At 43.2% G+C, this 26,761-nt stretch overlaps 1 protein-coding gene across 5 annotated transcripts in view; it reads right to left on the reverse strand.

The window, feature by feature from the left end:
- Window positions 1–380: 380 nt before the first annotated feature.
- DNAAF11 (dynein axonemal assembly factor 11) overlaps window positions 381–26,761 on the reverse strand; it is a 75,135-nt gene continuing 48,754 nt past the window's right edge. For 4 of the 5 annotated variants that reach the window (XM_073893217.1, XM_073893219.1, XM_073893218.1 and 1 more), the window contains 2 exons: window positions 14,020–14,105; window positions 7,083–7,480 (listed from right to left, as the gene is read on the reverse strand). In XM_073893217.1, coding sequence (XP_073749318.1) covers window positions 7,303–7,480; window positions 14,020–14,105 — 264 coding nt within the window. In that variant the 3' untranslated portion in view covers window positions 7,083–7,302. Of the gene's footprint in view, window positions 511–7,082; window positions 7,481–14,019; window positions 14,106–26,761 lie in introns of those variants that run through there. The other variant, XR_012378351.1, reaches the window with a different exon arrangement.

The raw sequence follows: 26,761 nt of genomic DNA on the forward strand, positions 1-26,761 counted from the left end.
GACATTTTTCGATAAATGTACTCGAAGTGTCAAGAAAAACTGAGAAAGGCTCCGAATGGGGCAAATACAGATTGCTGGGTGGTCTGCCCGCACACCTTCCTGTGCCATCTCTCCTGTCCATCGTCTGATCTACAACTGGGAGTCCTGCGGGTTGTGTCTGGTGGATTGCGACTGACCACCGCCCTGTGGCAAGACCCATCTTGTGTCTGTCTGTGAATTCATGGAAGTGGTCCTTACGGCCTCTCTGCTACTGATTCGCAAGTTCTCCTCGGGATGGGTTGTGACATCCTATTGCTTCTCTCATTAGTGAGTTAAGTACAATCTTTGACATTTATTTATTTATATTCATAAGGGAGTTATAGATTTACATTTTTTTAAAATTTTTTTTAACAAAAGTGATACTTTTTCTTCTAAGCATTGCTTTAGCTTCATCTTTATGATTTTGATCCCCTTTCTGATGGCTTGACAGCTCACACTGAGATCAGTCCCCGACCAGAGCCCTGGGGAAGGCTGCAAAGGGAAGGCCAGAAAAATAGTCACTCATGAGCAGCTCAAGTACAATTATCCCAGTTCACTGCTGCTCTCAAAGAAATATGGCCAAAGGAATTTTTTTCAAATCTTTTTATTTATTTTTTTAATTTATTTTTAGAAAGAATGAGCACATGCAAGCAGGGAGAGGGGCAGAAGGGGAGAGAGAATTTTTTAATAATAAAATTTTTAAAGTTTTTATTTGAGAGAGAGAGAGAGAGAGATCATGAGTGGGGGGGGGGGCACCGGGAAAGGGAGAAACACATTCCCTGCTGAGTGTAGAACCCAACGTGGGGCCCAATCCCAGGACCCTGAGATCATGACTTAAGCTGAAGGCCAGATGCTTAACCGACTGAGTCACCCAGGTGCCCTGAGAATATATTTTTTAAAGATTTATTTATTTTGAGAGAGTGAGTGAGTAGAAGGAGAGAATCTCAGGCAGATGCCCCGCTGAGCGTGGAGCCGGATGTCAAGCTCAATCTCACAGGACCCTGAGATCATGACCTGAGCCGAAATCAAGAGTCAGGAAGCTTAACCGGCTGAGCCACTCAGGTGCCCTTGGCCAAAGGAAATTTTTTAAAAGCCCTCTTTTCTATTGTTCTCTGCATGGCCTAAGGAACATTAAATGGGATATCATTCATAACTCTGCATAACCCTTCTAGAGTGCATCCAAGAATCTTCATTGGGCCATACGTATTGACTTGACAAGTATTTTTACTTATAGAACCCTTCAAGGAAAGCAGCAGTCAGTGGCGTGTGTGATGACACTGGTCCTCAGGTAAAATTAAATACATGTCCCCTTCCCCATTGCCCCTATCTTTCATTCATAGAACAGGAGAGGAGCCACTTCCTGTTTTCTTTGGGAGCAGGAAATGTTGCCTAAAAGAACTTGAGTTCCTTGGAGGAGGAAAGGTGCTATGGTAGATTCTATCCTCCTAACAATGTCTCTTTTCCCTCATGCTCTTCCAGAAGCTAGCCACTCCTCCAGCAGATGTAGAGATGGAGTCTTCTCCCTTTGAAGCTGGACCACCTCCATGACTGCCCCGATCAACAGGGTATGGCAGAAGTAAGCTGCCATACATTTCCTGGTTCTTTTGGGATGCTCACTCTTGGAACCTGGACACCATGCTCTGAGGAAGGCTAGACCAGCCCAGCTGGACATGTGCAGGTGTTCTGGCTGTCAGCCCAGCTGAAGTCCTGGTCAAAAACCAGTATCAACTATCAGTTGTGTGAGTGAAGACACCTCTAGGTGATTCCAGGCTCCAGATTTCAAGTTATCTCCAGCATAAGAGAGAAGAGACAAGCTCTCTCCATTGTCTGTCTGTATTTCTGATCTACAGAAAGTGGGAGCATAATGAAATGGTTGTTCTATGTCACTAAGTATGGAATGATTGTTATGTGGCAATAATAACCAGAACGGGCATTCCGATTTTTTCCCTTAGGTGGTGGAGGTAAGCAGACTCTACAACCCAGTTCTTCATAACCCTGAGTGATGTCAGGGGAGCTCCTGGGTCACTCTGGTCAGTGATTTCTCCCTTCAACAGACCGTGAACAGGTGCACTTTCCCAGAGCAGCTGATGCAAGATGATGGCCTGTCAAGTTGGTCTTAATTTCTCTCTGAAATGGGCCCCAACTGAGGCTCCTGTGAAGGAAGAGATGCTGTGTGCTTGGTCCTGCCTTCCCCCCCTCACCAGCAGGGCCTCCACTCTGTCCCAGGGCCTTGGCAACATCACCCTGCTCCCATCCAACCCTGAGAGGGCTCACATGAGCCCTCAGATCCAGCGCGTCACCAGCCTCAGCTCAGTGACACCGCCGACAGAGCGTCTGTGCATGGGTAACCCCCACACGGCTCCCGTGAATGGTGATAACTCTGGTGTCATGGGTAGGGTGGGGCTCAGGGGCAAGTGGTGGGAGATGTGGCCTCACAGCAGGATGGGGTCCAGATCTTGTCCTCTGGGCAACAGTCCAAGGGGGTGTTTAGGTCGAGGAGGGGTGAGGTAGCGGTCATGTTGACAAGTGGGTGATGGGAGATTGAATGCAAGCAGTGGAAATGGGTTTAAAGGAGACAGGAGAAGCTTTTCGTGAGGTAGAACAGCCAGGATTTCGTTACCAAATGAATGCTGAGCACAGGAAGCAGTGACGGTGTTTTCCAATATGCGGGAATGGAAAGTGAAGGCGGAAAACAAGAGCCAGAGGACAGGAGGCAGAATAAGGTGCAGGGGCAGGAAAAGAAGAGAGAAGTTGATGGATGACCTAGGCGTTGGACCAGGAGGAGTCAGGTGAACTTTAGGAAAGCATCAAAGGCCTGAAACGGGGATTGCAGGGGGCATCAGCCAAGAGCTGGCAGCAGGAGCCCCAGGAATGGGCCCAAGTGTCCCCGGAAGGGGAAGTGTACCCACGGAGAAGAGCATGGGGCCGAAGGCCTCACCCTGGGGGGCGGCCGTATGTGAAGGATGGAGGAGGCAGTTACGGACAGAGGGCAAGAACTGGGAGGGTGGGCTCTCAGAAGACAACTTGCCCTAGCACCTGATATGGCTCCGGGCACCCAGCAGGTGCTCAGGAAATGCTTGCCGGGTGAAGAGACCCAGCCGCAGGGCCAATGGAAGTTTATCTCTCACACAGGGAAAACACCAGACCAAACTGGAGGAGCAAAAGTTAGGGAGTGAATTTGGAAAAGAACAGCTACTTTTGGCTGAGGTCTGCTCCAGGAGTGTCAGACACGTTGGCCTGACAGGCATCAACTGGAGACGGCTAGCACTTTCCACCCAAATGTGTCAGGCAAGCTGTGACAGACTGCAAATGGTGACAGACATGCACTGCGTGGCGCGGCCCCTGCTGTCAGGCGGAGGGCAGGCTTGCTCTGTGGGGACGGGGGGGGTGGGGGGGAAGGGGGGCACTGCAACCCAGGCCCTGGAGCTAGAGCAGCACTCCCCGCCCCGTCCCTGTGACTGCCACGGTCAGTGGTCTCATGTCGTTCACAGGCCACTCACACGCGAGGGTCCCACTGCCAGGAGCGGGATGCAGAGATGGAAACAGCTGTGTGGGACACGAGGGGACATGATGGTGGAGAAAGGACAGTTGTCGCTGCTCAACACCACCTACAGAGAAGCAGGAGGAAAAGTTTGTGGACCTGAGGGCATCTGGGCAACAGGACCCGAAGCCGGCATCACATCAGTGAGATTTTTCTCTCTCCTGGGGCCTCTCCTGCCCCTGGAGGTGCTGGTGTGGGCGCAGAAGCAATGAGCCTTCTGGAAGCAAGAAATGGGCCAAAGCAGAAGTAAGGAGGATGGCGCAGGGAGGACCCACAGAGAGCAGCCAGAGCACCGGATTCTGGAAGCAGGGTATTATTCGCATAAACGGAACGCTGAATGCTCACCTTGCAGCAAGTGATTAAAACAACGTATTTGTGTCTCCCATGCTTCCTTTCGCCTTTCTTCAACAGGGTGGCCCTGCCCCGAATGAAGATGTAGGCAGGTCCTACGGACGTCTCCTCCCACTCTTGGGGAATAGAGGCCCTTCAGTGCTCCCAGTCTCTGCTCAGTAAAGTCACCACCCTGGCCTTAACCGTCTCCACTCCTCTCCCTCCCCTGCCCTGGGCCACCCTGGAGTCAGGAGGGCAGGGGCAGGTGAGGGGAGAGAGGTGAGGGGGAGTGTGTGCACTCCATCCATTGCCACCTTCTACCATGCTGTGGACCCTGGGAGCATGACCTCTGATGGCCACACGGACAGGGTCCCTTGCCCCCGGCTTCTGGTCAGGTTTGGCCAGGGGGAAACTCTAGCAAGAGATTGGAGGGAGGAGGAAATTAAGGTCATGAGGTTTATTCCCCCAGCTCGTCCCTGTGGGCTGCATCCCCGGAAGAAGGTCCCAGTTCCTGCTGGCTATCTACTGTCTTCAGTTGTCTCTCGGGGTCTGGGTGACCACTCTCTCTCTTTACCCATTCAAGTCCAAGGCTAGGAACTGCCAGGACCTTGACTGGTACAGGTAAGGTGGTCCTCACTTGGCTTGGCCAGGCTTCTTGCTCTGCTAGCCTAGAGGACAAACGAAGCTGACTATTCTCCTTCGTGAGGCCCTTTCATGGACTCTTCAGAGGCTCCCCGTTTGCCCCTCAGCTATGTTCCTGGTCCTGGGCAGTCCTCTGAGCTTCCTTCCTCAGCCCCGTGTGCAGTGGCACGCCTCCAGCTCCTCCCTGGGCTCCTCACCCCTGCAGACGGCCCACATGGACAGAGCCCACGACAACCCACATCTAGTCCTTGGAAAAGTCTCATGCTTCCCTGTCCCCAGCCAGCTGTGGGAGGGGGCCACACTCTCCGCTCCTCTGGCACAGCTTTTCTCTGGTCCCATGGATGATTCCCCTAGCAGGATGGGACTCTGGCCCACCTTCAGTTTCAGGTTTCTCAGGCATGAGTCAAGCACCAGCCTGTGTGTCCCCAAACTTCAGGAAACTCTCCAAAACTCCCTGGTTCAAGGCTTTGAAGGCCCTCTCACTAAGCTTGGGCTACAGAGGAAGAGCCCCGAATCGGAGGTGGAGCTCACAGAAAGGTAACAGCTCTCTCCAAAGACATGTGTTCATCCATCTTCACCCCCAAAGACATCATCCCCCACAAAGCCCCTCTACCCTCATACTTTTCATATTTCCAAAGGGAGTGAGTCTTTTTAAGATTTATGAAGTAAGTTCGTGCATTTCCTTTGAAAACATTGTCATGTGAACCATCTCATTCACTTTGGTAGGTAAAAATCTTTCATATTAGAAACCCAGTCAAAAATGACTTAATGAGAATCTCATTCTAACATCTTGTTGTGCTATCTTAGGGCAAGCCACCTGATCTTTGGGAGTCTCAGTTGTAAAACATGACAGTGGGTTCAGAAAAGTTAGCTCAGTTTGCTAGTATAATTGATCCACATTTGTTTGCGTCACAAAAATATAAGCTCAGTGAAACCCAAGAGATGTTGCTTTGGGTTCACCATTATACTCTCTGCACTTGGTCCACGGTAGGCACACTCCTACTGAATGAAAAATGACCAAATGCTTAGTTGAGAGGATTTCTCCTAAGATCAAAAATGAGATGGGTATAAGAAAATATTTGGAAAAAAAAAAAAAAAAAGTGCTACAAAATCCAAAGACACTCTTTTGGGAGCAATATGATTGCCCAGTGGTAGGCTTGCCTTTTTAGATCAAGCATTGTCAGGGCCGCCTCTCCATGAGCTCTCCCACCCCTTCTCTGATACTCTGCCCTGCTCAGCCTGCTCCAGTCACCCTGGCTTACTGGCTGTTCCTGAAACCATGTGCTACCTCAGGGCCTTTGCACATGCTGTTCTCAGTTTTTAGGACACTCTTCCCCCAGGTATGCACATGGCTCACTACCTCATGGTTGGACCTCGTTGGAGATCCCTGGTACACTGCCCAGATTTTATCCTGTAAATCTTCCTCCTAGGCTTCTGTAAAGAGGCCTGCACTTACCCTGGATGACTGTACATTGATAAACAGAGTTTTCAGGGGTTACTAGACACCAATTCTAAACTGCTGGTAGTTCCTGGGAGACCCAAAACAACAATGTGTTTCACAGTCAGGGGGAGGCTGTTTTTTATTTCAGTTGGGAGAGACTGGGATGAAAAAGTTTTATTTTTGAACCTAGCCAGTTTAGTTCCTTTATATTTTCTCTAAATGCTGCTTGAAAATGGACCAATTATTTGTGTCTTTTGATTTGGAGCTAAAAGCACTAGTGGTCCTCTGGCATTCTCCTTGGAAATCTCTTTCCCTACACCTACTCAGGCAGGAGGTACATTACAATGTTTCCATGTGACCCCAGGCAACAGCTCTGCTAACCTTTCCTCCTTGATGTCCAGGGGTCTCCTTTCCCCCAGCACTGAAGAGCACTTTCTTCTTTCCCATAAGCCCTCAGGACAGCCTCCTCAAGGCTGGCGGAGCTTCTGTAACCTCCTGGTGGCACGACAGAGGTGCCCAGCTCAGCTCTCCCCAAGAGAGAACCCACACAAGGAGTACAGAGCACCAAAAGCCTCCCGCCCTGGCCACCACTGTCAGGGCAGGGAGCCACCGGCCAAGACCTGAATATGGCAGGGGTAGCTGGCCTCGGTCATCTTGACCCAAGAGGCTCGTCTTCTGTGGACAACCCTATGCTAGGGCTCCCGCTGGGCTGGCTGGAGTGCTCTCAGGGCCGCGCTGTCTCCTAAGGCTCCATTTAGCCCATCCTCCATCCGCCTCCCTCCACCTCCTTCCCCTCATTTTGCGGATGTCAGGCCTCTATCTACAGCCTTAGAGGTTCTCCCTTCCTACCCCTGCTCGCTCTCCTCTTCATCATTCCAAGGTATTACCACCAATAATCATGAGAAGAAAATTGAAACACTGCTAAAATCATATTAAAGCATTCCAATTCGATCTGAAATTACAGTTTTAACTTCTGAGCTTGACCAATTTGCTGAAGTACCAATTTAATAATCAGGCCTTTTATCTCTGACTTCATCTGTCTGCATTAGCAGCCAGTCCTATGATTGAAAATCAACATCTTAATGTAATAGTTCTTTGATTTACAGAACATTTGCACTAGGAGCATTTTATTATAGACAAATGAGTTATAGCATTTTAAGGTGTACATTTGAATTTTAAACTAGTTTAAGAATATTACTGTATAAAGTAGAAGCTAAAACACTGGAGTAGTAATATTGATAAATAACTCTGTGTTTACCATAAATGGTCTGCGCACACTCTGCAATGAACAGAACTGGGTCTGGTGGGTCCATCGATGCAGCCTGATGTTTCAAATCAATGGAGGCACTTCAGGGTTATCTTCAAAGTCGGGATCTTCCTCACTTGCTGTAATTTTGGGTTCAGACTGAACTCTTCGAGGCCTGTGTTTTTTCTCTTGAACTATGTTAGCCACATCAGGGAAGGAATGCTTGCTAGGATCTACTTCTAGTTTCTCAATTTGCTTGCTTCTACAACAGCAAAAAAGGCAAAAGGAAATTGAGATGCCTTTTTAAATGAAATTTCAAACAGAGTCAATCATTCATTCATTCAGCAAACATCGGCAAGTTCTATCCTTACAGAATAGAGATGCTTTTAGAACACACAGCATAGAGATCCAATAAGAGACTGTCCCTGGTTTCAGGAAGCTCAGAGCCTTGTAGGAGCAAGAGTGGAGAAGTAAAGTGCTGGGGAGGTAGGCTAGGAGACTCTGTTCCTTTGAGAATCTGTATTTATTCACTTTTTAAAAGATTTAATTTTTAAGTAATCTCTATACCCAACATGGGGCTCGAACTCACAACCTGAGATCAAGAGTGGCATGCTCTACTGACTAAGCCAGCCAGGTGCCCCACACCTGAGAATCTTTAAATGATACAGCAGGCAAACCCCACAGCCAGGATCAATAACAGAGCCACTATGGACAGGTCTTACTCCCGAATGTAGTTAATCGGGCTCCTGGACCCTGCTGCTTTAGATGATCCGGCCTGCATGCAGGAGCATTTATATACATTTGGGTGCCTAGAAGGCTCTGTCCACCTGTTTCCCCCACAAGATCCCACTCTTGCTGCGGGCACTCAGTTCTCCTGGTGACAGTTATGTGAAAACAGAACAAGAGAGATCCCCATGCCTCCATCATATAGAAAATTCTAGATACCACAGGTCACTGGGCTGCTTCCCTGGTGATTTCAATCTGTAGGTCTGGGGTTGGGCCCAGTACTCTGTATTTATATCAAGTTCCCCCCAGAGCCTTTGATAATCAACTTATTTTGGAATCACTGTACTGGTCATCCCGTCAGTCATTCAACAGAATATACTAAGTGCCTCTACTCCAGCCCCCAGCCATCCTATGGTCTGTGCAAATAGGCACGTTTCCTAGTAGCATCTAACAGTACAGCACAGAGCTTGAATAGAACATTTATCACATTATCATGTAATTGTCTCATTATTGGTCTGTTCTCCCTATTAGACCAGCGTTCTTGAAGCAATTATATTGTCTTTTTCATCTTGTATCTTTGGTATATAGCTTTACTGAATACATGTTAAATAAATGAAAAAACATTATACTACTGTGCAATCCTGAAATTAAATAAGACATCTTTGACCTACAGAAAATCACAGTTGGCTTCATCCAGGAGCCCCATACTGATGTCCTCAGACACCGTGTATGGTGGGGAGGGAGGTTTGACTTTCTTTGGAGAGTGTAAACCCTCTGTTGTTCTTGTAACATTTCCCCCCTCATTCCTGTTGGCTGAGTAGCCCTTGAAGGCACTTGAGTTTTTTATTTTTCTGTGTTTTGACTAATACACATGGACCCGCTGAAGGAAAGTGTAATGTATACAAAGAATATAAAGCATAAATATTCCAAAGACCCAGACTGTACACTATAAACTATGTAGTCATTATTAAGTATAGCTTTACATTTTAATTCCCATGCTCTTATTTAAAAGGCTATCGTACCTATGACTTAATTAAGTAAATACCTAAATTCGTCTATTGTAATTATGTTGACTTTGAGGAAAAGCAGCCTGTCTCACTTCCAGGCATATACCTCTTGGGCCACAACTTCTGGATCTTAGTAATAAACACTGAACTCAGCCAGATGCTCACCCCCTTCAGATGTTGTGAGGAATAATTTGCATGGAGGACTTTAATTGGTCATGAGTCTCTGGGTAATGGACAGTGAGCGGATAGGCCAGGGGCACCTGTGGATCACATTAATCCCAAAATAAAGAGGCGAGGGGCTTTTGTCCACTTCAATGTCAGACTCCCAACAGATGCCCATTACCAGTTTAGTTTTACCCACTGACTGTCGGCACCAGAACTTCTGGAGTCTAATTAAGAATAACTGGAAGGCAAAATGAATATTTTTATCACCATGGAAGAAAGCAAAAGAAAAGGTCTAAAATCACTAGGCATCAAACACATCAGAGATTGATTCCTTTTATTAAAGAACATAAGGAAAGAACTTGCTTCTGATAATACGGAAGGCTAGCATGTTTGGACCAAAGATTCCTGCCTCCCACTAAAAACTTTAGGGAGGTCAGGAAAGATGTGATAAGATAATAAGGAACCCTAAGGGCAGAATTCGGGAAAAGGAGGAAGGAGGGAGGAAGTGGATCCCTGAAGCCACCTTTGCCCTGAGGGACTTTGCCGATCCCCTAAAGTGGTGCTTTTTGGTCTCGCTGGCCTTATGGAGTCTGGGAAGAGAGGTCAAGGCCCCGAGTGTGCCAGGTGAGCAGTCTGACAGGACACCCTACCTACCAGAAGGCTCTTCTGTCACGTAAGAGTAAATGAAAAGTAAACCCACTCCGCCCACCACCTTGGGGACAGTGAGAAGAGTGGGACAGAGAATGGCTGTGTTGGAAAAGCCACGGTTAGAAACCATCAGTCTTGAATTTAGAGTGAAGTGGTTCCAAACTGGCAGTGTCCTCAGGCAGGGTCTGCCCCAAAGCACATGCCAATTTTTTTCCTAGGCTCAGCCCCTCCCAGGCTTCTGAGAAGCCCCCACACTATTTCCTAAGGCAATGGAGCAGCTTGCCATCAAAATAAGGAACACCCAAGGAAAAGGGGCACTTTGCATGAGAACAAGCAGAAGCAGTAAGAACACAAATAGAAACAACCTCAGATTTTGAATATGAAAGCATGAATTATGAAACCAATAAGATGTTTCAGACTTAATAGCATAACGTTGAACTTTTCTTCTGGGACTGGCAATCAGGCAGAGATGCCTGCTATTCATCTCCATTCTACATCGTACTGGTGCCTTTCCCTACACACTAAGGCATGAAAAAGAAATAAAAGATACAAGACTAGGAAGAAAGAAAGTCATCATTCTCTGTAGATATATAGAAAATCCAAAAGGACCAACAAATTAATAAAATCATACGAGAGATCAGCGAAGTTGCCAGGTACAAAATTAAACACAAAAGTGACTTACATAATGGTGATGGTTGTAAATTATTGCCATAGATGCCACCGAGTTGTATACTTTTAGATACTTAAGACAGTGAATTTTATGTTATATGTATTTTACCACGATAAAAAAATCAATTGCAAATCTATATACTAGCAATAAAAACACATTTATGATAGCATCAAAATACCATACACCTAAAAATTAATACAACATGGGTATATTTAACATGAATCTAGACATAAGCCTTGCAGCCTTCACAAGAATTAACTCAATATGGATCACTGACCTAAACACAAAATGCAAAACTGTCAAACTCCTAGAAGAGAACACAGGAGAAGAGCTAACCAACCCTGGGTATGGCGATACCACTTTAGGTACAACAGCAAAGGCACAATCCATGAAAGAAATAGTTGACAAGCTGGATTTCATTAAAATTAAAAACTTCTGCTCCATGAAAGACAATTTTGGGAGAATGACAAGACAAGCCACAGACTGGGAGAAAATATTTGCAAAAAACATCTGATGAATGACTGTTATCCAAAACATACAAAGAACTCAAACATAACAATAAGAAAACAGTGTGATTGGAAGATGGGCCAAGGACCTTCACAGACACCTCACCAGCAAAGATGTACAGCTGGTAAATTAGCAAATGAAAAGATGCTCCAGACCATATGTCATCAGGGAATTGCAAATTAAAACAACAAGGAGATACAAGTACATGCATATTAGAATGGCCAAAGTCCAGAACATTGACACCACCAAATGCTGGCAAGAATGAGGAGCAACAGGAACTCTCATACATTACTAGCAGGGATGGAAAGTGGTACAGCCACTTTGGAAGACAGTTTGGCAGTTTTCTTACATAACTAAACATACCCTTAACCATACAATCCAGCAATCGCACTTCTCGGTATTTACCCAAAGGAGTTGAGAATTTATGTCCACACAAAAACCTGCACACTGTGTTTATAGCAGCTTGATTCATAATTTCACAAAACTGGAAGCAACCAAAATGTCTTTCAGTAGGCAAATGGATAAATAAATTGTGGTCCATCCAGATAATGGAATATTATTCAGCACTAAAAAGAAATACATTATCAAGTCATGGAAAGACATGGAGAAACCTTGAATGTATATTACTAAGTGGAAGAAGCCAGTCTGAAAAGGCTACATACTAAATGATTCCAACTCTAAGACATTCTGGAAAAGGTAAAACTAGAGAGACAGTAAAAAGATTAATAGTTGCCAGGGGTGGGGGTGGGGGAGAGAGGGATGAATGGGTGAAGTACAGGCATTTTTAGGACAGTGCAACTACTCTGTATGATATTATGACAGTAGATACCTGTCATTATATATTTGTCAAAACCCACAGAATGAACAACACTAAGTTTAAACCTTAATGTAAACTATGAATTTTGGGTGATAATGATGTGCGTCCATGTAGGTTCAACAGCTGTAACAAATGTACCACTCTGGTGGTAGATGTTGACAGCGGGGAAGACTGTGCATGAGTGGGGGCCGTGGACTTATGGGAAATCTCTGTGTTTTTCACTCAATTTTTCTGTGAACCTAAGACTGCTCTAAAGAAAAATGTCTATAAAAAGAAAAAGACACCATGAATATAGTAGGAAGGCAAGCCCAAGAATGGACTAAGATTTATAATTCTGGCTCTACTATCACTTAGCAACTCTGTGATCTTGGGCAAATTAATCTCTTTGAACCTCAGTTCATTAGGAATAACCCAATTTCTCTTACAGTAATTTTGAAGATGAGAGACAGAGAGTATCATGGAACAAGGACTAGGCACTCCACACTCAGTAAAACCATTCTGAGCAAGTTATGTGTCCTCCTTGATCAGACAGTGTCACGGAACCACAAGAGTTCCCAGCATCGGTTACCTTCCCACAAAACATGATCCTCTCTGGTCCCAGTGAACAGAACCTTACTCCACTGATCTTCCCCCTCCAGTCACTTTGTCTGCATAGCAAGAGCAAAGGCTCGCTCTGGCTATGAGAGGTCTATCATTAGGTCTGCCATCCTCCTCCCCCTCAAACTCACAGCTGCCTGACCTCATTCCCACGTGCAGCTTCCACAGGCAGCTGTTTGGTTCATGGGATCACCCAGCCAGAGGCTGAGGTGATGTGGTTGGTGAAGTTTGTCAGTGGTTAAGGAGTGCTGCCAGGAACAACCCTCACATAGATATGTTATGCATAGCTGGGAGGTGATTATTTCTCAGCAATACCAATGAACAAGGGAGGCTTTGCAAATGTAACGTAGGAAGTAATCACTATAATGGTGATCTTCCCGGGGTCTGAAAACCAGCTCCATGCTGTTTGCCATGACTTGGCTTCCCCTTCCTGCAATCCCTCACAAACTGGATTCACACTCCTTACATGTGTGGATGCTGCTGGGGGTCAATTATGACCATGGATATTCGTAATAGCATAATGCCCTTGAATCTCTGTAAGTTCCACATATATCTGACATGGAGGCCACTAAACTAGGAAATATGAGAGTGGATCTCCAAGGTTAAAAACAGAAACCTTTCAGAAGGAATTCAACTCCACACCTGTTGTTCAGAAAAAACCGGATGGAAAATCCACAAAACTTCCACAGTTGACTCAGAATATAGGAATGCCTGACTGCTTGTATTATGCAAGACGTAAATATAGCTCTTGTTCAGGTATTTTTGTGATGATAATTTCAGCATATACATTTGTATCACAAAGATAGTTTGCCTGGGTTCAAAATAGATTTTGCCATCTGGGTGGTAAGAGTCTGGAAATCATGACAAGCAGAAGGAAAGCCGAAAGGCCTGGGATGTGCATTCTAAGGAAGAACTGAAATGAGGAGAGCTCTGTCCAGAATACTTTAAGGGATTTCACTGCTCACAGGAGCTGGGCTTTGTTCTGAGGGTGTTCAGGCTACAGAGCTGGAATGTTCAGTGGGGAATGGAGGAGAGGCTTCCTGCCACTGGGGAGTATGGAGAGCAGGGAGGGAGCAGGTGGGAGAGGGGTTGACGCAGAGGCTTGAAGATGACCTGTGAGTAGGAGGTTAACAGGAGGGTACATGATGGGGCCCCTTGGCCCTTGCATCCCTGAGAGTTTTAGGATCTATGAAGTGACAGACGGGCCGTGAGCAGCATTATGAACAGGGCTCAGCAGAGCTGTCCCAACAGGTCACGGCTACCCAACCTTCAGACATCCTAAACTTCTCTCCCTCATTTGCCCCATCTGTAAGCTGAGGATGAAATTGGGAAGGACAAAGTGTGTTAATAGTGCGTGAAGCACACAGGACAGTGCCTGATACAAAGTGAGTGCTCAGTCAATGTTAGTGGTCACTGGTGCTGACATCACCACTCTTACCATTATTGTCACAAGTAATTGGGGCCTGTATATACACAGATTGGTTTTTTATGGATCAAGAGCCCTACAAATCGAGAGTCTACATTTTGGAAATAAACATTAACATTCACAGCATGAATCATTTATAAACTTTAAATAATTGTATCTCTGGGGAAGGTACATTCTAGATACCAAATGACCATGAAGAGAACTATAATAAAGCTCAAGACAGCTGGAGAGGTGGTACCTTTGGTTTGTGTGCTCTCTGCTGCTGTCCAAGGTACTTTCCCCAGGCTTTGATGTTTGTCTCCAACCTGTGATTACTCCATCTACCTGAAATCAAAATACAACACGCACTAAGTGGTACATTACTCTCTGATATATCCTCAAAAATATACACTATCTATATATTTTTAAGAAGCTAAAACATTTTAATTTTTGCGACACAGTCCATAAAAGAGTCTAACTATAAGCCCCTGTATGTGGTATGAGAAAATTATATCACAAATTCTATCTGGGCACAATACTCTTGCAAAGCCACAAGCTATCCTTCATTTGCCAAAGGCCCAGCGAGGGGAATACAGTGAATTAATTCATGTAACAAATATTTTCTGAGAGCCAGCGACATGCCAGACACTGCTTGGGGGGCGGGGGGTGGGAACAGACATGTGGTGGAGACATTGCCTCTGAGCTGCCCCGCTCCGCATGCGTGTTGCAGCAGGAAGCACACCAAGGTGGAAGCCCAAATCCCAACCTTCCCAGCACACTGCACCCCATGAGATATGAGCTCGAAGGCCACTTCTGGTATGAAAAATTCTGTAATTCTTCCACTTCTTTTAAACCAAATAAGCTCAGTGCTAAGGATGTTGAGTTCTCAATAAATAAAACTGATTTAATCCAACAAACATACAGCAAAGATTATTCACACCCAGCACCTTTCCCTTAGGAAGCTCAAAGGTACAAGAGTGTGGGGCCAGAAGAGAACATGGGGCCACTTACTAGACCCAGACACCACGCTGGACATATATGCCTGCCAATATGAGGCAGTTCACTTGTTTTATTTAACCCCTAACTCTCAGTATTCCTATGAGACAAGGATTATTTGTAGGCAGAGAGAAGGAATTTTAAAACTCCTCTTTAAAACTTCATCCTTGTTTTCATCCACTGACCAAGATGGGGGCTCCTGCCTTTTGTTTCCAGGGAAGAGAGATGTCTGGAGTGTGTACATTCCCCTCTCCACCCTAATCATTTTTCTTTGGGGAAGAAGTACTTCATTTACTGGCCACATCTCACTGGTGGGCAGGGTCACTCCTCTGCAGGTGAGGGACATCCCTGCCCTTTCTCTTTTGGGCCTGAGACTTCACTTACTGCACAGCAGTGGTCAGATCCATGAAGAAACAGACTAGACTTGGACTTTGAGGGTCTGGGCACCATCCCCACCCCCATCTGCAGGCTCAGGGAAGGGAATCAGGAGCCCCAAGGTAGTCTCAATCTTAAGCTAGATTCTCCAATCCAAGTTTTACCAAACCTCCGAATCAGAGCGCTGTCCACTTTAATCCAATTGTTAGATGGGGTAATCTGTTTCCCATGTGACTAACAATTCTTGGTTGTATGTCCCAACATTCAGAGCCCCAGAAAGCCTATCCCGTTGTTTGTCACATGAATGTTTAAGGAAATGAATGGTGAACAAAGAAATAAAGTAATGAATCCTAATCTGAGGGACGGTAGAATCAAATCTGGGGAGGTGAATGCCTGATGGATAGCCATCCCTTGATGGTAATCCTTCTATGTTGTGGTATAGAACCAGTGTTTTAGACAGTGCAGTTGTGTATTTATTATATTTGACAACAATTCAATCCATCTGTGGGTGTGATTTCATGCAGCTCCTACGCAGAGGCAGATGCAATAGGGTTTGCCCTTCCCTTCCCCTAGACCTCATGGAAGGGCCCCTGTACGACGCAGAAAGGAAAGATCTGCTGGAACCCCACCCTTTCAGTGTGTCTACTGAATACTTGACTGGGAAAAATACCTGTAAGTACCTCACATGGTTTGTGCAATGGCCAGACTTGTGCTGAGACCCTGGGAGGAAAGAGCAGTGAATACTGCAGGGACCAGGACACTACATTTCAAGTCTGGAAGAGTTTGTTCAGAAGCGTTTTAAAAGAGTCTGCAGAACAAAACTTATAGAAGAATACTGTGGAAGAATCAGCAACTAAAGCTACCAGTGCAATGTTTACTGAATAACTAAAGGAGGTGACTCATGGAAAGGTTTGCCCAATGAAGCAGATTCTATTATCATCAAACATGGGTTTTTTGTTTTGTTTTTTGGAGGAGGTTGATTCTAACGTGTTTTATTTGCTACACTTTAAAATATATTAATGTCATAATTTTGTGTTCCATTAATTTCTTGTTGGCTAATGATTGGTGTTATATTTTCAGATGTTAATGTTGGTAAGGTATGTGTTTACACTACTTAAATATGAAAACTTAACTGAGTTTTCCTCCTTTTCTTTAACTGAACTAGTGTGATGAATACAAATATTTCCCCCACCTTCCTGGCCTATCCTTGAGGACATGGAAACACTGTTTAGTAGCTACTGAGCCCAGTTCTATTTTATTAAGCCATATTAATATCAAACATGAAGGAAAAGATACAACTGAGGGGACTAAACAGGGACACGTCCAGTTGAGGGGAGCAGAGGGTGAGGTTGCTGATGTTAGGGTAATGAGAACTGGCCCCTTCTTCCTGCAGTGTCTCAGGGAGGCATTAGGACCTCTGGGACACATGGCTGCACTGCTGAGTGGAGCAACACTGTCCACTGGAACTTTCTGCAATGATGGAAATGCTCTGTGCAGTCTAACATGGGGTTCCCAAACATCTGTTAGCACACCTGAGCTACTAAAGGTTTACTTTTATTTAAATTTAAGTAATTTTAGCTAACCAAGTCAGAGAGGAGGGAACATGGTTATGGTGAGCCCCAAATGTATGTGTGGGCTGCCTGACTCCTCTTCAGGGTGAAGGACTTCCATTCACACCAGTTACCCCTAACTCATCTGTGGTCCTTGACTGTACGGCCTTTACAGTTCTGGAAGTCTCTGGCCCTTCCTCAACTTCCCAAGCGTACCTGGGACCTGGGACCCCTATGGGAGTGTGAGAACTTGGGGCCTGGCTCCCAAACTCTCTGATCACTGATCCTGCTTCTGGCTCAGTTCTTCCCTCCCCCTCACAGGTGGCTGTCCTGAGAGCGCGCCCTCACAGACATGGTGCATGCTCCTTTCCATCTCAGATCTGTTCCCAGGGAGCAGTGGCAACTTTGCTTTTTTTTTTTTTTTTTTTAGTTTTAATATTTTAATTACATTAAATGAGGCCAACGTTAGTTAAAAAATCATTAAATTGTCAATTTTAAGAAAGAAGCTCTTGAGCCAAAAGTACAAATTTTGTATTGCTTTGCGTTGTAAATGCACTAACAAGAATGAGAGCATATGCATAATTAGAGTCTTAAAACATCCCATTTCTAACACTGTTATTTGTCACATAATAAGCTCAGACAAAGATTCACTGTGTTTATGGAAATGCAAATAGAATCACAAATTTGGAACTTTTCTTCACAGAGAATTTGCTGTGCACCAGAATCTAAATGTGTTTCTTATTTTTAAACGATATTTTCAGCTTATTTAGTTCCAAAGATTCTTTTAAGTTTAAAAGTTAGGAGGAACTAAGAAATCAGTAAGAAAAATATTGACCCCAACATTCATATTAACACTAAAATTCATCTTAACACCAATATTTATATATTAACAGCAGGTAAAACACTTCTGATGAGATCTGATTTTCCCCAGCAGAGGATCGCAGGTTCAGGTCCTGAAAACCTGCTGGTTGTTTCCCTATACAATACTAGCAGTGCTCTTCCTCTAGGAAGTGATGTTCATCAACACTAAACATCTTAATCATCTGTACTAAGTGTGTTTAGGGATGACTGATGGGCAAGCTGTAAGGGCCAAAATATGCTCAATAAATTAGATCACGGGGAATAATGGTTTCCTGAATCCATAGAAAGAAATGTAATCAGCTTCCTGAAAATTCAATTGTGGGACAGGCACAAAGGTACAAATTAACGTTTTAATGATGTGATATTACTTTAATTCTCATAGAGTCATGCAATTGCATGCAGTTCAAAGTTGAGAGTGAACATGGAAGTAGTAACCATGTCCCTTTTCTATGGAAGGCAAATGTCCCTTCTAAGGCTTTCCTGGCAGATGACTTTTCCAGCTTTTGCTGAACTCCTACCCTGGGATGGAGTCTCATGACTTCCTGGGGCAGCACCTGGCACTGAGACAATCTCCCTCTACTTACTTTTTTATTTTATTTTATTTTATTTTATTTTATTTTATTTTATTTTATTTTATTTATTAAAGAAAGGCAGATTGCCACATGCAGCACCTCATTTAGATGTGTCTGGAGTCTTGGAAACTTGACTACCCTATGTTCTCCTACAAATGGACCTTGAGTTTGTTTGGAGGACCTTGAATAAATAGCGCAGCTACCCTTGACAGAAGAACAGTCCTCCTCTATCAGGGAGGGTCATCCTTTTCCACTGAGCGAGCAGCTTTGGGAGGGACGCACATGGAGCAGGGAGAGAGGAAGGGGACACCCGCCTGGCCAGCCAGATCAGCCCAATCAATGCTGGCAATCAGTGGGGTGACAGATGTCCTAGTCAGATCACCCTCACATTCTATTTTACTTTTTTTAGTGTAATTTATTTTTTTGTTTCAAGTTTTTATTTAAATTCCAGTTAGTTAACATATAATATAATATTGGTTTCAGGATTAGAATTTAGTGATTCATCACTTACATACAACAGCTGGCGCTCATCACAAGTGCCCTCCTTAATGCCCATCCCCCATCCAGCCCGTCCCCCCCCAGCAACCCGCAGTTTGTTCTTCATAGCAAGAGTCTGTTCTACCATTTGCCTCTCTCTTTTTCTCCCTATGTTCATCTGTTTCATTTCTTAAACTCCACATATGAGTGAAATCATATGGTATTTGTCTTTCTCTGACTGACTTACTTCGCTTAGCATCACACCCTCTAGCTCCATCCACATCGTTGCAAATGGCAAGATTTCATTCTTTTTCATGGTTGAGGAATATTCCATGATTGTCTTGGCTTTTTCCTTGTACCTCTACTTTAACAAAATGTATATGATTGCTTTCCCAGCTATAGAAATCACTAAGACAACGAAACCCAGACTGGGTGTGCTGGGTAAAATTCAATAAACAGACACAAGGCAGAGAGACCCAGCTCTCGATCCTTATCTTCAGGCTGAACAATAGAAATTACCAATACCTGACTATTTTTGCCCTACAAAACAGTGATTTCACATGGTTCAACTTGTTATTTGTATGAGGCTGAAGACGAATGAGCAGTCACTCCACTACAGATGAAGACTTGCTATAACGATAAATTAAAAGAGCACATGGACAAAGAACAAGGAATATAACTAGAAATAATTATTGAGGAACAAAATATAAAACAATCAACCTTTTAATTTTTTCTTGTGAATTTACCCTGTCTTCTTAAATTATAGTCCTCAGGAAAATCAGAAGTAAATTTCTCTTTTCTTGGATTTTCACTTTGTACCATAATTTCACCTATTACCTCCATTAAATTTTCTCAAGGAATATTTACTGAGCATCTGCTATGTGCCAAACATAGGAGTAAGTGGTAGATAGGGAATGATAGATTGAAAAATTATCCCTGATCATCTCAGGAGAGAGAGAGAGACATACAAGCAATTAAAACACACTGGAGAAAGTGCAATTGATAGATACATGTGTATACTAGTATGGAAGCCCAGGGAAGGGAGGGATGTATCCTGGTGGCATGGGGAAGGCTTCCTGGAGGACGTGAGGTTTGATATGAACTTTAAAGAATAAGCAGGAGTTTGCCAGAAGATGGAGATTATGTGAAAATGAAGAACATTCCAGGGAGAGAAAGAAAGCCTAAACAGAGACAGGAAGGTAAATGACCACATAAACTAGACAGAATATTGGGCAGATAATAGCTGGAAACAAGGGTGAATAACGAGGCAGAGGTCAGGTCTCAGGAGACTTTATTTTAAGGTGTTTGAACTTTGCACAGGAGGTGATGGAATTCTCTGCAGTTTTTTTTTTTTCCTCAACTCAGCAAAACAGCAATATTCTCAATATACTCTTATTTTCATTAGTCAAAGTGTGTGATGTTAACAAAATGTTTCAGTCCAGGGGAGTGGTAGTTTTTGAAAGAAAGTGTTTCTTTCATCATGAGGTAAGGATAAACTTTTTTTTTTTTTTTTTACTATTACAGTTAAATTGCTTCCTCCTCACCCCAAACTTTATTCTGAAAGTACTAATGACATGCAGTTTTGTTGGGAACTGTGTAAATGTGTGTCCTGGTCATCAAACTTATTGTCAGAATACTGACATGTAAATTACTGGCTAACTAATCTGCTCTTCTGGGCTCCTGTTTGCCTGTCAACTCCAGATGTGTGTACATTTCTCTAGCTTCCTGCTGTCCACCATGAAGGAGGTTTTAGACTCTGCATTCAGGATCACTGAGCACTTCTACATCCTCTTAGAAGGCATCATTTGCACGAAGCACAATCCATTACTCACAATTTCCCCTGTGTGGAGAATAGGGAAGTTCAAATGGAGATTGGCCCTTAAAAGAATTTAATGTTAATAATTGACTTTCACACTCTTCAGGCGAGGCTTCTGTGGTATTTTCATGAGGATGTGATATGGAATCCAAACTCACAATACAGATACTGAGCCTGTTTGCTGCTCCATGCCCTTGTTGCCCTGTTTCTGCTCTATAGAGTTCCAGGATATGGACCTTCCAGTTTTCATTGCCCAGCTTCCCATGTCACGCGGCTTCCAGCTGGGTGTGGTGAATGGGAAGCACTGGAGGGAAGCTGGCAGACTAAGAAAGAGGCTCCAGGTGCCTCTCCCACAGGCCCTATTTGCGAGAACAACTTCTCCAGCAGTGGTAGAGTCTACTCTGTGGCTGCCCAAGAGGTTGCTGCAGGTCTGGTTTCTTCCAGGTGACACTAGTGCATGGTTTCGCCAACACCACCTCCTCCCTCTGTCCTGGGAGAGGAGGTAGCCATCTGATGTTCTAGGTTTCTGGGTGGTCTTACTCTCCCTTCTTTGGCATCCTAGATCTTCTATTACCCATGTAATACATTTCCTGATTTACTCCTATAAGGTACATTGCTGTATAAATTTCCTGTATACATTTTCAGTACTTAAGTGTTTCCTGATTTTTCATTAGACCCTTAACTGATTTACTCCATGTTTCTCACACCTCTGGGTACTTGTTACAACACACATTTCCACAACATCTAATTAGAATCTGCAGATAGTGGTCTGGGAATCTAGTTTTTTAACAAGCTCTCTCCAGGTGATTCTTAGGATCAGGCAAGTTTTGAAAACAGACTTACTGATCCCGCAGATTTGAGGCTTTTTTGGATGCGATTCATTTAAACAAGCCACATTTATGGGATATGATAGAGAAAGATGGCCATTGGTGGGTTTTAAGCATAATAAAATGATCTGATTTATGTTTTAAAAAGGTCACTTTGGCTTTTATATGAGGAAGGAGTCAAAAGGTGGAAAGCACAAAAGTAGTGAAACAAGAAGAGGCCCGTTTGAAGTGGTCCAGCTGGGAGATGACACGGGCGTGGACAAGGGTGAGGTGGGGAGACAGAGGTGAGTGACAGAATTCAGCATGTTTGGGCAGTAGTGCGGGCCAGGTGGACATGTGAAGGTAAGCGGTAAGTCAAGGACATCTTCAAATCTTTGACTTGGACAACTAAGTATATGATGGTGCCATTTTCTAGGACAGGGACAATTATGGGAGGAGCAAGTCTGCACAAAGAAATTAGGGGTTCCTTTGGCCATGTGAAATTAGTCATGCTGATTTATGCATTCGGTTTGGCTTGTCAGTTGACAGGTACATATAAATAGTCTTTGATTCAAAACCTATACAGTTTGCTAATGTTTACATTTTTTATTTTCCAAATAATAATTATATTTTTTGTTTCCTTTGAAGTTGAATAGCATTTTAGGACAGTATTTTGAATTTCTCAATTTATTTATTGGTTTACTCTGTATTTTATGCTTAATATTATTTTTTTAAAGATTTTATTTATTTATTTGACAGAGAGAGACAGCGAGAGCAGGAACACAAGCAGGGGGAGTGGGAGAGGCAGAAGCAGGCCTCCTGCGGAGCAGGGAGCCCGATGTGGGGCCCGATCTCAGGACCCCAGGACCACAACCCGAGCCGAAGGCAAACTCCTAACGACTGAGCCACCCAGGCGCCCCTGCTTAATATTATTTTTAATGACTAGTAATTAAATGTAATTTCCATGATTTCCTTTTGGAAATGAAAATGAGGTTTTCACAAGGTTTTGTCTATTACGAACTTTTAAAATTACCTTAATTATATTGTTCAAAAAATAAGTGGTCTCTTTTTGTTGATCATGTTTATCAAAGACAGAAATTGGTCATAAATTGGGGCACTTGAGTGGCTCAGTCATTAAGCGTCTGCCTTCAGCGTGGGTCATGATCCCGGGGTCCTGGGATCGAGCCCCGCATCGGGCTCCCTGCTCCGCGGGAAGCCTGCTTCTCCCTCTCCCACTCCCCCTGCTTGTGTTCCCTCTCTTGCTGTGTCTCTCTCTGTCAAATAAATGAATAAAATCTTTAAAAAAAAAAAAAAGAAATTGGTCATAAATCTTCTGGTGGAGCTGATTCTATTTGCCCTGTGTTTATAAGGCCTTGTGCTTTACACACTTAATGTACAATCTAATGAATATAAGGCAATTGGATCTTTATTTTATGCAACATTTTTATTACTCTAGAATGATTCTTATTCCATTTTATGCTTTGTTTTAAATTCTATCGTGTCTGATATTCATTTTGCCATAAGTACTCTGTAAATGTTGCTTGCATTCACTTATTAGAGCTGTGTCCATTCTTTTCTTTACATATATCTTGGGTCTTTTAGTTTCAGTGTGTTCTTGTGAGTTGGATAGCATAATGGATTTTATGTATGTTACTTTCTTACAAATTCTCTGATTTTATGTTTCCTTCCTCTATTCCTAACTGTTGACTTTTGTTTGCATTTATTTTCTGTAATGCTTTGTAACTTACATATTTTAATTCTACTAACTTTCCCTGAAAATACCTATATTAAATTTCAACATGAACACAGTGTACTGTTGGACCTAAATGTGAGACCTGAAAACATAAACATCCTAGAAGAGAGCACAGGCAGTAATTTCTCTGACATTGGCTATAGCAACATCTTTCTAGATTTGTCTCCTGAGGCAAGGGGAACCAACAGCAAAAGTAAACTATTGGGACTTCATCAAAATAAAAGCTTTCGCACAGCAAAGGAAACCACCAACAAAATTAAAAGGCAACCAAGACTGTTGAATCACAGATCTGTACCTCTGAAACAAATAATATATTATATGTTAAAAAAAAAAAGAAGAAGAAGATAGCAGGAGGGGAAGAACGAAGGGGGGGAAATCAGAGGGGGGAGACGAACCACGAGAGACGATGGACTCTGAGAAACAAACTGAGGGTTCTAGAAGGGAGGGGGTGGGGGGATGGGTTAGCCTGGTGATGGGTATTAAGGAGGGCACGTTCTGCATGGAGCACTGGGTGTTATGCACAAACAATGAATCATGGAACACTACATCAAGAACTAATGATGTAATGTATGGTGATTAACATAACATAATAATAAAAAAAATTAAAAATTAAAAGGCAACCTACTGAATGGAAGAAGATATGACACTAGTCTCTGAGCTGTTAACAGAATTTGAAATTTAAGCAGAAGGGAAGAGAAGCTAGTTAAGAAGAATCTGAACCTGTTTGAAACTGAGACTCAGGAACTGGGGTGAGGGCAGAGCTGGGCCTGCAGGAGGTCACTGTCAGTGGATTCAGCAGGGAGGAGACAGGAAGAGGGCCCTAGGAGACCCACTTCATTTTTCGTCTCTTTCATAGTAATTCACACAGTGCTTTATTCGTACTAAGTGCTTAATAAATCTTTGATGAATTCAATAAATATTTTAATTGATTAGTTAATAATTCAGTAATTGTCTAAAGTTTTTCATAATTTGGCAGAAAGTTTTCTGAGTTCTAGCACCTTACTTCCACGTGTGGCAACAGACACATGACTAATCCTTCCCTCATCTGAAAGAATAACTTCCGAATAATTTATTTATGGATGTAGTATGTCTTTTCTCTACCAGCATTGTACTTAAGTATATGCATGCGATGTCTTCACGCGTGCCTCATAAGCAATTTCTGAACTGCCTAAGTCCATTAGATACCAACCCGTGGTGATGTGAGCCACTTGTCTGATCTGGACGGGAGGGGAGTTGAGTCCAGTTATGGAGTGAGCAGTACTTAGCAACAAGGCCCAGCCCTATGACTGAAATAGACAGTTATCCTCTACCACTCTTACACCAACTACAGAGGATTTGGGTCACCTGCAAATTCTCTACCTTCTTACATATTTCTGATGTTTATTTGATTAATTAGCCACAATTCTGGTAGTAAACATTTGAAAATGTGAGGTTCAGTCTCCCGAAAAAGAATGTTATTAATATAAAACTTTAGAATCAATATAATTTCTGATGTTCCTCTAGCGTTAGCGGAAGTTTATATATATATATCCAGATTCATTGCTGATATTCCAATAACTTGTTTCTCTACTGTGCTCTGATTGACTTTCCTAAGAGAAGCATGTAATTCACTGAGTCTAATGAAAAAGATTTCTTGAAAGAAAACAAGATCTTTTTTCTATTTAAAGAAAGATGATTAATCCACAATATTAGAAAATAGATGAATTACCAGAGGCATATTATTTAAAAATGTTTGAACAGATGAAAATACCTGTATAAGTTAAACATTTTTGAACTATATTCTATCTCAAACAAAGACATACCTGGCAGCAAAAAAAGTAAAAAGAAATTAAATTTGGGGAGAAATGATTAGAAAAATAAGAAGGATAAGAATATTGGCTTTGATTCCAAAGACACCCAAGTAATCTGAGGAAAATTTTAGAAGGTGCAATTACTGACATTTATATGTAAAATCAATATGACAGTTGCATAAGACAGTTACATGGCTTTGAAATAAAAGTAGAATAAATCTAACTATCAAATGGTTCCTCCAAAATTCTTTTATACTTGTTAACGCAACCTTATCTGACAGCTCCCCATGGATGATCATCTTCACACAACAGCCTAAAATTGAAAATGATATTTTATTAAGTTAGGACAAACATCAAGGATGATAATGATGTTTCAAAAGAAAAGAAAATACCCTTTTACAATCTTTCTAGAGATAGTCTCAGTGGGAAATATCCTCCATTGACATGAAAGAGTTCATGGTTATTCTTGCCAGCAGTGGTTGAGAAAGCTGGGGTGTTCATACCACCCCCTTCCACCCGCCCTCATCACGGGGCACAGCCATCAACCAAAGGTTCCCAGTTTTGGTGTAGTACTATCCTAGTTCCATTCCCCTGCTTAGGTAGAGTTATCCTGAGGGGTGTGTTTTGCAATTTCTCCTAGAGCTTTCCCACTGAGGTAGCTAGCTTGATAGAACACTCTCTATTGGCTACCTTCCCTTCCCTACTTCCTGACCACAGTCCCTTACCACCCAAGTAAACTGCTGCACTCACATCCCTATATTAGGTTCCACTTCTGGGAGATCTCATATTAAATAGTGTTTTACACGCAACATATTTTAAGAAAAAAGATAAAGAAGAAGATAGCAGGAGAGGAAGAATGAAGGGGAGTAAGTCAGAGGGGGAGACGAACCAGGAGAGATGATGGACTCTGAAAAACAAACTGAGGTTTCTGGAGGGGAGGAGGGTGGGGGGATGGGTTAGCCTGGTGATGGGTATTGAGGAGGGCACATTCTGCATGGAGCACTGGGTGTTATGAACAAACAATGAATCATGGAACACTACACCAAAACAAATCATGTAATATATGGTGATTAACATAACAATAAAAAATTAAAAAAAATAAATAAATAGTGTTTTACAATCTGTGTCTCACAATTTAATATCTACTATAAACTGTGGCACTTACAAGGTTCCCCTCAAGGAAGAAAAGCAGCAATATGGCATAACCAGATTCCAAAACACTGGTGGGGTTTGTACTGGATCCCATTCAGGTCTCTGTGTGTGCCTAATTTATCTTTGCGTGCTTGATACTTATTTTATAAAAACATACACACACACACACACACACACACACACACACACACACACACATACCCAGGCATGGTTCTCATCCGAGACCACCTTCACTCAAGTTCAAGGCTCAGTTTTAGGGCCATTTCAATAGCCATTGGGATAGACTGCTAGATCTTCTGAGGATTGGCTAGCTTCTTATTCACCTTACTCCTAGGTTATAGTCCTTCAGAGTCACAACCCAAAGTGGGTGTGGTTTACTAGAGTCCCCACAAATGGACCTGGACTTTTTTCTTCTCACCTCTGTGTGGCAATTGAAAGCCATTCCTTTTGTAATGTAAATATACATTATCATATTAGGTATTATACCATTAAGATGTTTAAAATACGTAGTCCATCCTCCTAATTTTGCTCAATTGTTCCTGATTACCTTGTTGGCAATCAGCAGATGATGTAGCTCTAGATGTCATTTAAAGTCATGAGCTGAGATGAAATTAATGTAGGGAATGAGTACATGTAGAGAAGAGAAGGGGTCCCAGAACTGAAGGATTGACATGTCAACTTTCCGAGGCCAGAGTATGAGAGAGAACCCACAAAGCAGCAGCCCGTGGCAGAGGACATCCAGTGAGCAGGAGAATCTAGTGACAGGAAGAGAACCAAATGAAAGCGGTGTATCTAATGCGAAGTGAACAAGTGTTCACAGATGGAGGACCGATCATGGTGTAAAACACTTCTG

This window comes from Callorhinus ursinus, unplaced genomic scaffold, assembly GCF_003265705.2.
Source record: "Callorhinus ursinus isolate GAN/ISIS: 27379988/994484 unplaced genomic scaffold, GSC_fseal_2.0 scaffold5, whole genome shotgun sequence".
In the NCBI taxonomy this organism is placed as follows: Eukaryota; Metazoa; Chordata; class Mammalia; order Carnivora; family Otariidae; genus Callorhinus; species Callorhinus ursinus.